We start from the raw sequence: 16,657 nt of genomic DNA, 5'->3' as shown, positions 1-16,657 counted from the left end.
CACATGCTGCAGTGGGGGTGGCTGGGGAGGACCTGCAGGTGCTGCTCCTTTCCCTGCTGGGTGAGCAGCCCCCTGTTCCCATTTGGGGAGCTGGTGCTACCAGGCAGAGTGAGGGGAAAGGTGACAGTCCCAGAACATCACCTGAAAATGGTATTGGGGGCTTCTTACATAGCCTGTGGGCTGGGGAGAGATGCAGTGAGCACAAATGATGGCTCAGTAAAGATGCTGTATCAGGACTTATGTGAAAACCCAGTTTCCCTGGGGAGGGTCTCCAGTGGGTAGGACCCAGGGGATGGGTTAGGTGATATGCACACAACAGGCATGGGTTCAGCTGCCCCTCCCCTGGGGCTGGGACAGCCCTTCCTATCCTAATGCACTGCAACCCCAAGGATCAACTCGAAACACAGTGTTTCATGCTCTGGGCACCCCTTTGCAGAGGCTCTGCAAGCTCTGGTGGTCTGTGGCAGTGGAGTTCATCTTCCCTGCCTGTACAGCTGCTGAGGTGTTTCTGGGGACTGTGTTTGTGCCTTTCCTTACTATCTATCTCCAAGAGACTGTGACCCTGAAGGAGGTGACTCACTCCCTACATGAAGGCCTCCTCATCTCACCTCTGTCTTCTGGTCAAACGCATCCACACATCTCGTCTCTCCCCTCCTATTGTCTCCCTGCTCCCCATCTCCTGTGAGTGCTTCTTGGAGCTGCAGCATGGATATCAAAGGCTCCTCAGTTCGCTGGTGACCTTGCTGTGATTCTGCCAGCATCTAGTGGAGACCTCCAGCACATTTAATTTCAGTTCTTCTCCCTCTGTGAGAAGCTCTGCGACAGTTTGGGATTTTGTTGAGAGAACAAAAGTCAGGCTGAAGACTTGCAGCTGGAAATGTGTTTTCTTCTGAAGAAACTTAATGGACACAAGAAACAAGCAACTAATGTCCTTATACTGGGTTGGATGTCTCCACAACACTGGGTCCTGTTTGCTGGGGATGGAGCAAGTGAGTGCTGTGCCTACCCCCGTGGAGATGCTCATGAAGTAAAGGCTGTCCCTGACCCAGGAGGGTCAGGGTCTGCAGCCTGGTACACAATGGATGTGTGAGATCTGGCTCTGGTCTCCAGCCAAGGCAACGGGGACAACAGCCTTTTCTTGATCTGCCTTGTCTCCTGATAGCCTGATTCCTGGGAGAAGAGCTGCTCCTTCTGCACTGCTGTATCAAGCTTAGCACAAGAAGTAGGGTGAGGAGAAGATCTGAATGTTTAAGTACTAGAGACAATAATGCCCAGCTAGTTGCAGGTTGATCCTAGACAGCAGGAGATGGTGCTCTTATTGGGTAATGAGCACATTTTCTGGGCTATTTCAAGGAAAACCTCAGCCAAGGGGCTGGAGGCTAGCAATGCTGTTGCATGGTTCCTGCAGAGGCAGCTGGCTTTGCTGTTCTCTATTTTCCACCCCAAAAAAGCACACGAACAAAGGGAGCCTTGCGGCAGCCTCGGGACTCTGGAGCACAATTATCTCTCCAGTTTCATGGAGAAGGAGAACAAACAATTTGGCATCTGAAAGTGGACACAGATTTTCTCTTTGGCTTGGCTATGCTGCAGCAGGAAAACAATGTTATGCTCTGCGTGCTGAAGCTGTAGTCTTTCTCAGAGCTGAATTACATGTGCCAGAGTGGTGATGGGCACTTTCACAGGTGCCATGTTCTGAATGAGGTGCTCAGTAGCTGCTGTGACCTTGATCACAGTGAAGTTCATCACCTTCCATTGCAAGACTAATATTGTTCAATTTGCTCTGTTCAATGACTTCATTAACAAAAAAACCAGCCACCTAAAAAAAAATCCCAAAGCGTACCAACCCAAATACAGCAAATAAGCACTTGCAGCGTCTCTGGAGGTACATCAAATCCAGCTCTATGTGTATGAAGTTATAATTTCTTCACCCTCACGTGTTGCATAGCTGTGCCTTTTGCACAGTACTCGTGAGTCCTGGCAAGACAGAGAAGTTTACTCCTGTGAAGGCCATGGTCTCACTGAGGATGTTGCTGCAGATCAGGATTTGTGCTAAAATCTTAACTCAGAGACACAGCTTTGGTAAGGTAGTGGCCAGTGTGAGCAGTAACTCAGGCTGCGTCAGCTGAGCTGTGGCAGTGCAGACTCACTGGGGGAAAGGGAGAAGAGGCCAGCAGGGATCCCTGCCCACATTATGGTGGCGGTGCCTGCACACCATGCTGGGCTGCCATGAAAGGGCACAGGAGGTACAAGGCAAGTGAGAAATCTGAAATTGCCCTCTCTGTGTTCATTTCTAGGTATTTCTGTCCCAGTGATGTTCTCACTGAAGGCACTGGGAAGGCTTTTTTCCATTAGCCTCCCTGGAGTGGTGTTGTGCCTTAGCAAGGAACAAAGCAGGTAGAGGAGGCCAATGAATGTTATTCTGGGGTTGTATGTACAGAAAAAAGTGGAGAAATATGTGCAAAACAGCAGCTTCTGTCTTAGAAGAGAAATAATGAGATGGGGTTTTTTTGCTCGGCAGAACTAACGATACCTGATTTTCTCTTCGTAATATCCTTTTATACCTCCACCTCTGATGACAGTTCCCTTATGGCACTATTTACTGCCTTTCTAGTCCCCAAGTCTACCCCATCCTCAGATCTTCTGCCTGTCTCCCTTGTTTCCAGGCTGCCCTTCTAGGAGCTGCCTTCCTCCTCCCTGGCTCTGTGCACACTCGTGCCTCTGTGCACTCTGTGCACTCTAGGGATCTCCCCACTTCCCTTCCTCTGGAGGACCACTAATCTGAGGCTCTTCTCTCTCTCCATTCCCTACTTCTTGAGGAACTTGATATCTTTGATAGCTGTTCTCCTTTTTTGAGCATGGGTGAAAATCACTAGTGAACTCAAAATGTAACTGGGAACAGACAGATGGGTCTTTGTAGAAGAAAGCTGGGCTAAAAATGTCCGTGTTGCTTCAGGCAGGGCAAAAGAATAACGTAGCAAAGCTGTATAAACTACCAACATCATGAAACTGGCATCCCAGTGTGACAGCTTGCACTACATAAGAAAAGGAAAACGCTTTTAAATTTAATCAGCACATTTAAAATGAGCAGAAATAGGCCTTTAATCTTTTTGATGTGGTACTTTTGCTGAGGAGGATGGAGACGGGGATGCCTTTAAGCCACTTGTCTGTCTTTCCCAATCTGGAAGCCTGCAGTCTGCTCCGAGACTGCCATGAAGGGAGCAGGATGTGGCCTGGCCTTGATCCTCTTCCTGCTGTGGTGGCTTGGGTTGAGTCAGGACAGTATGCAGGAGCCAAAGAAGAGTCCTGCCATCTCTCTGCTTCCTGGGGAAGCTTCCGAGGGGCCAGGATGAGCTTTAAATGAGAGCACTAAAATGGCTCAGAGGCTGCATCATTTGCATCATTCAAAAAAGGCACAAAACCCTGCTTTCCTTAGGGAGAACATAAGGCAGCCCCAGACACCCAGGTGAGAGCAGCAGTGGTGAGTGAAGAACAATCTGTGGCCAGGAGCAGGATCTGAGCCCACTTCCCCCTGAGGGATGAGGAGCTAGAGGAGATTCAAGTGGGCATCTGGAGACAGGGAGGGCATTGGAATAGCTGACCCCATTCCTCCTGAATGTGTAACAGAAGGAAGGTGCTCCTTGGCAAAGAGATTGCATGGCAGGATGCAGCCAGCACCAGAAGCTCAGAGGTTCTTCACCTGTTTTTTCATGGCTTTGAGGGACTGCCACAGCCCTCCTGGGATCAAGGCTGGGGGCTGCAAGATGTATTCTGACTCATGCAGATGTTCCCTTCATTTAATGGTTTATGAAATGTGGGTCATGCTCTAATTGCCCCCTCTGCTCGTGTGGATAGGGTTCTGGTGTGGTGCCAGTCTCACCTGCCACATCATTAGGAGCAATGCGGGTGACCCCTGGCTGCTGGTGGAAGAGGGACATTGGGAAGGAGCTGCAGGTCAGACCTGGGCATCAACAACTTAGATCTTATGCAAGAGGGTGTAAAACGGGGTGGAGGTGGAGGCCACCCAGCAGCTCCATCACCCAGGAGAACTGATTTGCTTTCTTCTCACATCCTCTGTGAGTGCTGACTTCTCCTGTGACCAAGCAATTGCCCGTCTTCTGGGGAAGGGAGATGAAAGGTTGGGTGACTGCAGTGGCTGCCCCTTGGTCAGAACATGGAGAGGGCTGTGAAACACAAGTCCTGTCTGCCTGACCCAGCTTTACAGGGCAGCAATGCTCCAGCCCTGAGTGGCTTCCACGTGGGGCCGGCACCTTGCCAGCATCCTCAGGCTCCCACGGAGGGCTTTTCCCCAGACCCTCCAGCTTTCACGGATGCGGGAAGGTCAAGCATATGTTGCTGCTGCAGCGAGCAGAAAATCGACCGAGAGTCTGCTGTGCCCTGATCGGCTGGTCACGGCTCTAAACAAGACGCAAGAGCCTTGAGGCTACTTGGCTGTCATTAAAATGGTGTGGATGGAAGGAAAAGTCTAATTGACTGAACAACAGCCTGCACTGTGTAATTAAACTAATTGTGGTTCTACCTGCATGGGTCAGAAGCGATTTGTGTGGCTGTTAAGGCACTGAAAAATAAGAGGTGGGGATGTGTGTGTAAGTATTTCTTACACACGTTTCCATAGGTCATTGTGCTGTTTCAGTTCAGGCAATTTTATGCCCTCGAAATTTTTGGTTTCTGTCAAATTTGAGGAGATTGTTAATATTTCATGCTGAAGCAGGGAAAAGTAAAAAGGTCACTGTTGTTAGCAGTTTCAGGTGGCAGCATTTCAAGTGGAGGCAATACTTTTTCAGTGCTATTTTCTTATTTGAAGCAAAATCCCTCAAAAAAGAGGAGGGGAAGGACTGTTTTCCAGAATGTGTTTCAGCCTGGCTCTGCACCCGCGGAGGACGTTGGCAATTGTTTTTATTGACTTGAGGAGGAGAAGACCAGGCCTTCTGCACAACCCAGTGAAACACAACTCAGTCCTTTGCTGTCAGGGGTTTATGGTGCTAGCTTTCACTGATTGCTTTGAAAGTCCTGGCTTCAGAATATGGTGTATTTGGAAGAAGCCGAATGAGAAACCAGCTGTAGTGTCATATTTGAACTCTTTGACCTTGTTTTCAAGTCCTTGTGAAGCAGAGCCCACCTCCAGCTTGTAGCTGTGCTCTTATTGATTATCATTTTGAGTCCTTCAGGCATTTTGCTGTGCCCCAAGCGCCGTGTGCTTTTCAGAACGAATAATCTGACATGACAGCTGCTGAACTGACTCTACTCTCTCTAGGCTGTCAGCACAGGACAGAGCCCTGTGACTGTGCTGGAGGAGACCCATGTAGATAAGTGGAGGGGCTGGTGCATTTTGTTGCAGTAGGACCACTTGTCTAGCGTGTGAGCTGGTGTCTAAACATAGGAGTCAAACACTTAGCCTGGAGCAACTGATGCCTGTATTTTTCCTGGTCAAGGCTATATGTCTGGGGAAGGACATGGCACAGCCAGGCTGTGGGACATGCATGAGCTCTTCTGCCCTAATCATCCATCACTCTAGGAGACAGACCAGTAGGTGGGATGAATCTTCAGTGGGTCCTCTTGACTGTTTTTCAATTTCTTGACTGTGGAGAAACCTCTATAAATATAGCTTATTCTTTCTGAGCTGGAAATGAAGGACCTCACTTCTCAGGTAAGAAGAAATTGGCAGTATGGTCTGCTGCTCCTCTATCATCCTACCCCAAGAATATGAAATATGAGGTGTGATTATCTGGCTGCAGTATCTCTCCAGAATTGTGGCAACAGGAACAGGGAAAAGAGAGCAGGATACATACATACTTTTTTAAGATAGCAGCTTACCTACTGTTTTTTGTCTCAGGAAAAAAAAATCAAAATGGCTTCTGCTGAGTCTAATTTGTTATGTCTCCAGGCATAGCTAATTATCCTAACTTAGCCCAGCTCTGAATTCTTCCCAGGGGTTTTGGTGCTATTTCTTCTGTTTTGATTTATAAATTGTCTTTATTTTACTTTCCTCCTACATGTTCTTTATAATCCTTTTGCTCCTTACTGAGGAGCCAGGAGCTGGTGTGACAGTGCTATCACAAGGTGTAGGACAGAAATGGGATCTGTTCACCAAAGCCTTTGCTCTGGGTGTCCTGCAATACTTCTGGCATCTGTCTCATGGGCTCTGTGAAATGGTGTCTTCTCCCCAGAAAGCATTTTCATGCTGCCACTTACTGCTGGGCTTACCTGCAACCATCCTCAGGCTAGAGGAGTTGTGAGGCTTGGTGTGGGCTCCATAGCTCAGAGGGTTTGGTTACAGCCTTCATCCCACAGCAAGGAGATTTCTGGCTTCTCCACTGACTTACCAGAATGAATTACAGGGCTTTTTTTCTTGTTCAGCCATTCCCTTCACAGTTGATACAGTTTTTCTAACCTCAGCGATGAATTCTGTGGGGGAAGGAAATCCACCTGATGTAATCATTGTAGTAAGCAGGAGTCAATACTGACATTAAGCCTGGACTTGGGGGACCATCTCTGTCCAGGACACTTCAGAAACTCTAATTAATGAGTCCCCCAAGCATCCCATGGGATAAATGGGTACTGTTTGCTTAGGAGACAAGAGTAGAGACCAACTATGTTGAAAGAAGCTCAAGCAAAGCCAACTTTAACTGCTAGAGCAGGACATATCTTCACAGCATTGCTGTGTTTTATGTTATATCATCTTGGGTTTTCTCTTTTTTTTCCTTTCTTCTTCTCTCTCTCTCTTTTTTTTTTTTTTTGTGGGGGAGTGGTGCTTGGGGGGGTTGTTTGGTTTGGTTTACTTTGCTTTGCTTTTGGTGGGATTTTTGGTTGTTTTTGTTTTCCAATGTGTGTATCTGGGAATGTTTCTGTCAACAGACCTCTCTGGGAGACTGTAGTACTAGTCACCCTCATTGTCCTTGGTGGAGGACCATGCCAGTCCCCTGTCTTTTGTTCTGGCTGAGGGCAGATGCTGAGTGGAGAGGATACAAACAGGAAAAGTAGGAAGTGTTATTTCCTTGGAAGAGTCCCTCAACCTCCAATAACTTACAGCTCAGGGTTTTCCTGAACTGCAGTGGTAGATCCTGGTGGATTTTCCTTCCATTATTTTTCCCCTTAATTTCCTTTTTGAAGTCATGTAAACTCTCAGCATCCATCATGTTCTGCAGTGGGGACTCTTGCTCAATAGCTGCACATTTTGTGAAATATCCCCTTTTGATCCCTTTGAACCTACCACCCACTGTCTTGGTTCAATCTCTTGCCGTTCCTATGTCAGAAATGGTGAATATTCATACTCTATGACAATAATACATTTATAGGCCCCTGTCAGTTACCTCTTCCACAGGACAATGGACCCTCTCTCTCTTAGCCTCTCTTGACGTGGAAGATGCTCCACACTTCTAAGCATCCTTTTGTCTCTCCTTCATGCTTTTTTCTGCCTTTGCAATAGCTTCTGCAACAAGAAGGGAGAACTGCACTTAGTTTTCAAGACACGAGTGCAATATTGTTTTAGACACAGGTCTAAATAACACAGCCTGCTCTCGCTCTCTTTCCGAATTGTTTTGGTGTGATGGTTATATACTCCTTAGGGCACACCATCTCTCAGATGGCTCCGTGGCTGATGCACTCAGTTTTGGGCCCCAGACCTGGGAGATGTGGCACCTCCACCATGCCCCTTTCCACTGTCACTCAGACATGCCGGATATATCTCTCTTCCTGGACTGCTCTGTGCTGGATCACCCACATGTGTACTGGTCCAGGAGCTTTTCCTACAGAGCATTGGGATGAGAAGGAGATAAGATGAGAGTTGAAGGGTTTGTTATGTACTGGTAACAGCCAGGTCTGAGTCTGTTGTTAGCAGTTTATATGGGCACAACTCCTCAGAAGGGCAGCTTCGAGCAAGGCAAAATTATCCTCCTCTCCGGGGAAAGCAGGGAGGCATGGATAGGCTGCACTGATGTGCACCAGTCTACCCAGTGAGTCCGCCTCAGACCCAGCAAGACCCTCCCCTAAGTCCACTACACTGACACAGGATTCTTTCTCTCCTTTCTCATCAGGAGCTTTGCCCAGTGCTTCCCATTTCATCTGTGCTCGCCCAAGGCAGAAGCTGCCCTTACTGCTCCTCCAGCCCCTCAGCGAGAGTGGCCACACATCTGAGTCACCATGGGCAAGATGGACAACCCCTCTGTGGAGCTGAACTCTCCCTCCGAGGTGAAGCAGGCAGCCCTGGAGGAGCCAGAGCCCATCACCCCTGAGGTTGTGAGCACCAAGAAGAAGAAGAAGGAGCTCCCAGACAGAGGTTCCTGGAAGGGGAAATTTGACTTCTTGCTGTCCTGTGTGGGCTACGCTATTGGTCTGGGCAACGTCTGGCGCTTCCCTTATCTCTGTGGCAAGAATGGAGGAGGTAAGAGAAACACACCGTGCCTGTATTCATCCCTGAGCAGCCGTGTCCCTGAACAGGCTTTGGTTTGGTGTGTCTGGGTTGATCCTCCAGCTGAGAGCTCTCCCTCATGATGTGAGTTATTAACTTGTCAGGAAACTAGTTCTCAGATCTGTGGGCTTAACTAGCAAGTGCAAGCTGGGAAGAAGTTGTACGAAGAAATGAAACAAGAAGTTTGAGTTCTGTCAAGCTTTTGCAGTCCAAATTTGCAGGGCTACAGAAAAGACTGTCCTCATTTATTTACAAGGAGGACTATGCTCATAGGCACCCAGTTGGATGCTGGGGCGCTCCCAGGGAAACCTGCTAATGGTGAGGTTCTCCTCAACCTAGTGTATTCTCAAGGGATAACAGTTTTTCCTGTGAGTTTGGATCACATGTCTAAGGAGTTCTGATTAGAAGCTTTGCATGGGCTGGGTAGACGTATTTACAAACAAATATACTTATGTACACGTACACACGATGACGTGTCATCATCTACGGAGGGAAATGAGCTTTGACTTACTAGGGTGCTGCGAGAAGGGTCACAGTTATCATCTCCATCCTAAGGCCTGGAAAACAGAGGCCATAAGACAAGCAGGCAGCTGGCAAAGGATGCAGAACCCACTTACAGTGGGATGCAGCTGGTAGCAGTGCCCTCTTCTGCAGACAACTAACACCGGCTACTTTTTATTCTCTTTATTATTGCATCACTACATCCTTTCCTTACCATCATCTGCTGAGGCTTTGCCAAACCACTGAAAGGCTAGAGAAAGGCAGGCAGATGGGGAAACACTTCTGGGCTAGAAATCAAGAGATCTGGAGCATCAGCTCCCTGCCCATCTACAGACCTTCTGCATGTCTTGGATCAAGTCAGAAAATAAATTTCTGTACCTCAGCTCCCCTCTAAAATAGTGCTATTTCTTCAGCCTAGCAGGGAGATGCTTTTTGGGAGGATAGTATGGACTGGTGTTAGTAGAACAGAGGCTCTTTCTTCTCCTCACTCCATGCCCAGCTCTCCTATCGTTTGTGCCTGTTATCAAAATAACCTTTCTCCCGCACCTTGAAGAGCTGCTCACCTCCTTGAACCATTTCTCAGACTTCCCACACAAGTCCAAACCCCTTTTCCTCCCCTTTAAAGTTGTATATATAATTTTAGTATCATCTGCTACTCTTCCCACGTGGCTCTTTGCTTCCCTCTTAGCTCTTCCCTGCCCAGAGTCGCTGTCCTTGGTGCCACATTCATTCACGCTGCTCTGAGGGTCTCTTTTCATGCTTCTTCTCCATGTCGTTTTTATTTTCCTTTTGCCTTTGATTCTCATGACTCAAATCCACTTCTGCTGTCCGTGTCACAGGTAGTGTAGGAGTGCTCTTCTCCTCCAACCCTGGAAAAGAGGAGAAGGGTCTAGCTCCCTGAAGCAGTCTGTCCATGTAACTCCATGGTATCTTGGCTCTTTCGCTGAAGCATGTGGAGTGAGTTCCAGCAGGAGATCAGACATTTATCAATTTTGACAAAAAGATTTTAGTGGAGTATGTTGTTTTCATAGAAGCATAGAATCATAGGATGGTTCAAATTGGAAGGGATCCTAAAGATCATAGAATCATAGGTTGGAAGGGACCTTAAAGATCGGATAGTTCCCACCTGCCTGCCAAGGGTGGGCACACCTTTCCCTAGACCAGGTTGCACAAAGACACATCCAACCTGGCCGTGAACACTTCTAGGGATGGGACATCCACATCTTCTTTGGGTTTTGTGTAGAGGCATAAATATGCAGCTGAGCTGAGTGAGGTTTATGGGAATCAGCCAGGCCTTCCTAGGGGAACCTGTGCCACCAATGACAGAGCCACGGTGTGGATTTGTCACCTTTATCTAGCCACACTCCAGCACCTGACTGCCAGCCCTCCTCACACAACATTAGCCCCGTGGCTAAGTCCCAGCACCAGCCAGTATCTGCCCTGTGGCTGCTGTGTCATCTCAAATCTCACGCTGGATCTGTGATGCCCATGGCTGTTTCCTCACACATAAAGGTGGGGGTGACAATACCTATAATTAGATGAAGGGTGTTGTGAAGCTAAAATCAACCCTATTTATAAAATCAGCTGAGAACGTAGGACAGAGGATGCTGTGGAGGTGTGGAGCACTATTATTAGCATGAGCAATGGCACGCAGGGTGATCTCTGCCCTGGCAGCTGCAGGCATGCAGAGGGACCAGCCGGCTGTGAGCAGGAGCGCCGGACCGATGAAAGGCAGGGATCGGTGCCTGCCCCCTCCCAAACACCCTGCCTCGCCTGCCGCTTCGTGCCGTCCGTGGCGCTCCGGATCCCTCATTCCTCTCACCCCTACCAGGTCTGGCTGTTCGCAGGCACGACTGTTCCCACAGCCGGCAATAATGAGCGGCGAGTGGAGGCTGCCGATGCTGGAGACAGGCGGGAGAGCTGACGCACGAAAGCGTCACCGGGAGCCGATGCGAGGCAGGGTCGCACGGCATCTGATTCGCAATCGGGTGGGCACCGCCTTGGCTCTGCCCCGACGGAGGCGCCCCCGGAGCAGAGCAGACTGTGGGTGGGACTCTAATTTTAGCGTCCTGCATGTGCGCTGCTCAGAGCGCGGTCGTGTGGGCTGCTTCCATTACGCACAGGCAAATTGAACTGAATGGAAATATTGTCGTCTCACTTACCGCTGTCACGTTGCATCGGCTCACGGCTGGTTTGCTCGCTGCAGGGAGCCCCGGGCACGGCAGCCCAGCGCACGGCCCGTCGGCTGCGGGGAGCAGGCTTCGCCCAAACTGATGCCTGGGCTCCCTGCTGGCTCTGCACACAGCTGGATGTGCCCAGATGTGCCTAACGCTCCAGCCTCTACGCCGATTTCTAACCTCGTGCAGTCCTTCTGATCTCAACAGGGTTTTACCGGACTCTAAATTCACTCTAAATGCGGCTCAGTGCATGCTAAAAATTATCCGTGAGATCCTGAGCTTGAATAACTTGAGAGAAAAGCAATTCTTTAAATAAGCATCATGCATTCCTCTTTTGCACACTGAGGCTCAAACTAACGGCATGTAACAGCCTGTAATGTTCAACTTTTGATTCGTGGGCAGTGTTCCTTGTTTAAGGATTAATTGTTATTCCTGGCTTTATGTCATTAGGAGCTGGAGACTGCAGGCAGATTTGGGGCTGCTCAGTGGGTGCCAGGCTGTATGATCCTTCCGTGCCTCCAAGAATCAGTGCTCTGAGCAGGCAGGGCAGGACCAGCACCATCACCCCTTTAACTCCATGGACTTCGGGGACAACCTGGGATTCTCACAAGGTCACACACAACCATTTCTAGCAGGCTCAGGATGTGAACCAGACCTTTTAGCAGCTCATCCAGGGCCGGAGATTAAAGACCATTCCTTTCTCTCTGTGCCAAGGATTTAGGCAGAGACCTGCAGATTTTAGGTACAAATTTCAGAACTGATTTCCACTCTGGCTGTACAGCACCTGGGGCTGTTATCAGTGCCCTGGTTTGCAGATTTTCCAATATTCTTGAGGATTTTTGGACAAAAGACCTGTGTCCAAAAGTTCATCTGTTGTTTTTTTCTCAATAGTCTCATAAAATCTTTCATCTACAAACCTTCCTGGCCTGCTGCGGATGAAAAATGCAGGATTATCAGGGCTGTGGCCAAATTTCATTAGTTGCTTGCACAGAAGCGAGGAAGACACTTGCACTGCTCATAAGCTCAGCCTCCAAACTCCACAGTGGCAGGGTGGCAGCATCCGTGTCCTCCTGCAGGCCTCCAAAGGGGAGTGGACCTTGCAGCCTGTGGTGGCCAGGAAGAACACAAGGGAGGATGCTGAGTGTGCAGCGCTGCTCAAAGCTGCTCTCTCCTCCTCACCAGGCTGCTGGTGAAGCTGAGAGCCTGTGCTTCCACGCCAGCTTGTGATTCAGGCTCATGGTCATCAAGCTGCTGGCCCGGAGAGTGTTTCCTCCCCACCACCCACTGCCAGCTCCTCTTGCATGCTGCCTCCCACAGATTCCCATGCTGGGTGCTGGCACCTGCCTCTCCCAGCTGGGCTCAGCTCCCTGCTTGGCAGGCAGGCGTTCCCAGCTGGGTGTCCCCTGAGCCAGCATCCCTGGCTGTGCCTCACTGCGTCCCTACCCTCAGAGAGCAGCTGCTGGAGCCTGACTCTGCCAGGTGCAAGCTGGGCCGCAGCTCTCCGGAGTGGCTTTGCTCTCTGGCTCTGTCTTTGCTTTCCCACTATTATCTGGAGAAGAAGACTCATACTGACAGCTCAGCCCTTCGGCTAGTGCAGAAACCAGTGCTGTCCCAAACATGGCCAGCTGCTTCTGAGCAAACTGAGTGTCCCCCCTCTGTCCCCAGCCAGAGTTTGTCCTCCTCAGGGATGATGGCATGCTCCAGCACATGCATGAGAAAGGTGGAAAATGAGCTTTGTCCCAAGTCCTAAATGTCAGGATGACCTGAACATGTACAGCCTTCAAATCACACAGCAAGGCTCTCCTATTCTATTCCCTCTTCTTATAACTCGGTGCCAGTAATATCTCTAGTGAATGGCTGCACTACCTTGTTTATAGTGAAGAGATTTCCACAGGGCCATAGAGAAGAGTAATATTTTTACCAGGAATTTTAAGGGTGAAATCTAAAACATGGATAGCTAGGTATATAGCACTGTTATGAGAGAAAATACAGCCTTTGTCGCAGTTTTCTTAAAAGACTGAAATAACTATAAAAAAAGAGAGCAGTGGCCAATGCTAGATATTCCTTTGCACTTTTCCCTCATGGTGAAGAACTGAAAGCTGCTGCAGGTAAGACAGAAAGCATCAACAAGAATAAGTTACCAGTGTCAGTGTCCAAGTTTTGGGTTTGTTGTCAGATTGGGTCAAATTGCCGAATAGCTAACAACAAAGTGAGACTGGCATTGCATAGCTAGTGATGCCGGTGTATATGTACACAGGGTACATAAATACTCATTGTGATAGGAACAGATAAGGGTAAAGCAGTGGTGATGTCAGTGGGAGACTCATGGAACACACCAACTCCAGCTGGAAACTGTCGTCTCCAAGCAAGGCTGCTCCTCTTCACGTGGGTGCTGTGGAGCAAGAAACCGCAGCTGGAGGTATTTGCTTCATGGTAAAAGAGGAAGCTGTCTGATAACACTGCTCCTTCTTTCAGGGGCCTTCCTCATCCCCTATTTCCTGACACTGGTGTTTGCTGGGATTCCTCTTTTCCTTCTGGAAACTGCTCTGGGCCAGTATACCTCGGTCGGTGGACTGGGAGTCTGGAGATTGGCACCCATGTTTAAAGGTACTGTGTGTTTGTGAAACCAATGGCACGTAACTACAGATTCCATTAAAGGTTTGAGGAGCAAGTCAGCAAATCCCTTGGGTCTGGGATGGGGTGGTATTATTATCCAACTGTCCTTGGCTCTGATGTCTGCAGTTATTAACATCACTATGCTCTATTTGAGCAGTCTTGTGTGGTGAGAGCAGTATGGGCTGTGATGGAATGGCTCTGGTTGCTCCAAGCAAGCAAACAGGCTCTTTGTTGCTCCAAGCCTCCCTATGTAGGCTTACCTTAATTGTATGGGAAAGCTGTACAGAGGGGGCATGAACCTGTTGCTGTGCTTGGAGTAACTGTGTTCTAGAAACCAGTGGTGATTTAGAAATGCCTTGAATGTGGGAAAGTGCAATTCTGCCAGGGAAGTGACCAGATCCTGTTTTCATGGGGCTCTGTGCCTAAAGAACTCGTAGTAGACGGAAAGGTAGCACTGTTCTCCCTGTGCAGATGGGCGGGTGAGAGACGAGAGGGAATGAGCCTCCCTTGCTGCCCAGCTCACAGTGCAACTGTAGCACACCCTGTGTTGATGAGCTGATTCACTTTTTCTGGTTCTGCCAAAAAACTTGCTGTGGTGCCTGTGAACTCACTTGGGTACCGGAGACCTGGACTGATGCTGCTCTCTACCTTCATTTGCAGGAGTGGGACTGGCAGCTATGGTTCTCTCCTTCTGGCTGAACATCTATTACATTGTCATCATTGCCTGGGCTCTCTACTATCTCTTCAACTCTTTCACTGCGGTGAGTCACAGGCGTATCTGCAGCACGACATTGGCCGTGTTCTGGGTCCTCACTCCTTTGTGGGGGCTGAGTGGTTTATGCCACAAAACAGGCACTAGCTGCTTGCAGTTCGTGCAAAGAGCCCTTGTCAGCATCCTGCTGGACCCTTCCTGAAGAGGTTCATCAGCCCTGGGGGCAGTGTTGTAGTGTTGATGGGTACTGATGTTGCCTCTGAAGAGGATGGTCCTCTAGAGGGGACAGTCCCATCCCCTCTCTGAGAACCGTTCCCCACTCACATCAGTCTTTAAAACTCACCCTGTGTCTCTGTTGTATTTCTAGAGCTGCTCAAATCTAAGAGCTACACACTTCCACAACTGGTTTTGTTACAACAGGGTCTTTCCCAGGATTTAGTCTTGACCTTAATTAGTTCTTATTCACTCTTTTCTTGATACATACAATCTGGGGGATTTTTTTCTGCTGGGAAAATGATTGAGAAATTATTTAGACATCTGCTTGTGATGTTCCCTTAGCATGTGCTTTGACGTTATGGTTTATGGTCGGTTCCTCTCCTATAGCAGGGTCTTCTACCATACAAGGTTAGAATCACTTCTTGGTATCAACTTCTTGGTAGATGAATGATTAATTTCAGCCCAGAAACCGGGAAGAGTTTCCTTAACATAACTCTCTGAGTAACCTGCAGCTTTAAAGACAAAAACCGCATGGTTCAAATGGGATCTTTTTAAATTTAATTTAGATACAGCCATGAAATGCTGTTATGATGCTGTACATCCAGTTTTACTTTTTGTTTCAGCAAAATTTCAAATATCTATCAAGACTTTTACTAAATTATTCCATTTGGCATTCCCCACTGTGCTTCTACCCCCAAAACCACGTACCACTGTAGGGTCCTGGATCTAGAACAAAACTGTAGGTTGTGGATGAATAGATGCACCCTTAGAGGATTCCCAAATGAACAAAGGTCTACCCATCCCTGGGCAAGATGAGGCTTTGGTACATCCGGGTGTCACAGACCCAGCTGCTGACAGTGCTCATATGTACACAGGCAGGTCCGGGTATTTGACTCAAGATGTTTTCTTTTACCAGAGATAATTCTAAATTCCCAAAAGGAGCCAAGGTATAATAAAACCTAGGCTGATGTCGGTCCCCTGTCCCTCCTAAATTTGACCAGGAGTATTTTGAACTATAATAGGAGCCAAGCTTCATATATAATAGGAGCCTTCTGCAGTTTCTGTCCTCTGAAATTCAGAGGAAATGGAGCAGCAACAAACTGTTCCCCAGCCTGCCCCTCCTTGTAAGAGCTGTGCAGCTCCTCTGATGTGCAAGGCACTTGTTTGAAGGGCTGCTGCATGGCCTTTAGTTCAGTGCAGTTAGCATTTTTCAGTGAAATCACAGTGTGGGTGGAGCAGCCTGGGTGGCCACTGAATGTCCCCCACTCCCCTACAACAGCCACCCTTCTGCCAAACCAGCACGTTGGAAGGTATTGTCTCCTGGAACGAACTGATTCAGACGGAGCAGTGAAGGCAGCATTTAAAGGCACTGATGCCACAAAACACTTAAAACACAGATAATATTTCTAAAAAGGTCAGTGTTCGTGGATGAATAGTGATGGATACAAACATCTTAGACCTTTGTCGAGCTGGAGCCCGAAGTCTTATCTGCAGAGGGAAATCACCTCATATCACAGAATAGCTGTTCTGCATTTATCTACATGCACTGTGCTCGGGAAAAGAGACTGTTACACATTGAGACATATCTGAACTGCTCTTCTTGGGCTGCCTTGGCCACAGCACTACATGGCATGGATGAGCTGCCCTGCACGCTCACAGGGCCCCTGGCACTGCAGCTTCAGCGCTCACAGTGCCAGAGCTGACCACATTAAATCTGTAGTGGTGTGCTGCCGTCACACTGCTACTACCTACAGCGTAAACACTGCCCAGGAATCCCTTTGTGCTGCTTATAATTGGGGCAGGAGACAGCATGAAACAGCTCTTATGCTTTAAATTTACTCCTGTGCTTGTGTTACATTAGTCCACTAGTCTAGTAGACAGCCCGTTAGCCCCCATTCTCAGGGCCATGTTGCTTTTTAAGCATTGGAGCTTAGTATAAATGAGAGGTAAGAAACTGTTTATTCTTTGTGCACTAAATTCCAACCACTTGTTGAGTGAAGCTAGCCAAAA

The 16,657-nt window shown here is 48.6% G+C and overlaps 1 protein-coding gene across 1 annotated transcript in view; it reads left to right on the top strand.

Annotated features, from left to right (window-relative positions):
• Positions 1-16,657, top strand: part of LOC113965770 (sodium- and chloride-dependent GABA transporter 1-like) — a 35,669-nt gene that overhangs the window by 4,143 nt on the left and 14,869 nt on the right. The window contains exons 2-4 of the mRNA XM_027679613.1: positions 8,052-8,398; positions 13,579-13,710; positions 14,380-14,480. Coding sequence (XP_027535414.1) covers positions 8,158-8,398; positions 13,579-13,710; positions 14,380-14,480 — 474 coding nt within the window. The 5' untranslated portion in view covers positions 8,052-8,157. The remainder of the gene's footprint in view (positions 1-8,051; positions 8,399-13,578; positions 13,711-14,379; positions 14,481-16,657) is intronic.

Source organism: Neopelma chrysocephalum, unplaced genomic scaffold, assembly GCF_003984885.1.
Source record: "Neopelma chrysocephalum unplaced genomic scaffold, ASM398488v2 Primary Assembly neopelma1_59, whole genome shotgun sequence".
NCBI classification, from domain to species: Eukaryota; Metazoa; Chordata; class Aves; order Passeriformes; family Pipridae; genus Neopelma; species Neopelma chrysocephalum.
This window is presented reverse-complemented; position numbering and strand designations above follow the sequence as displayed.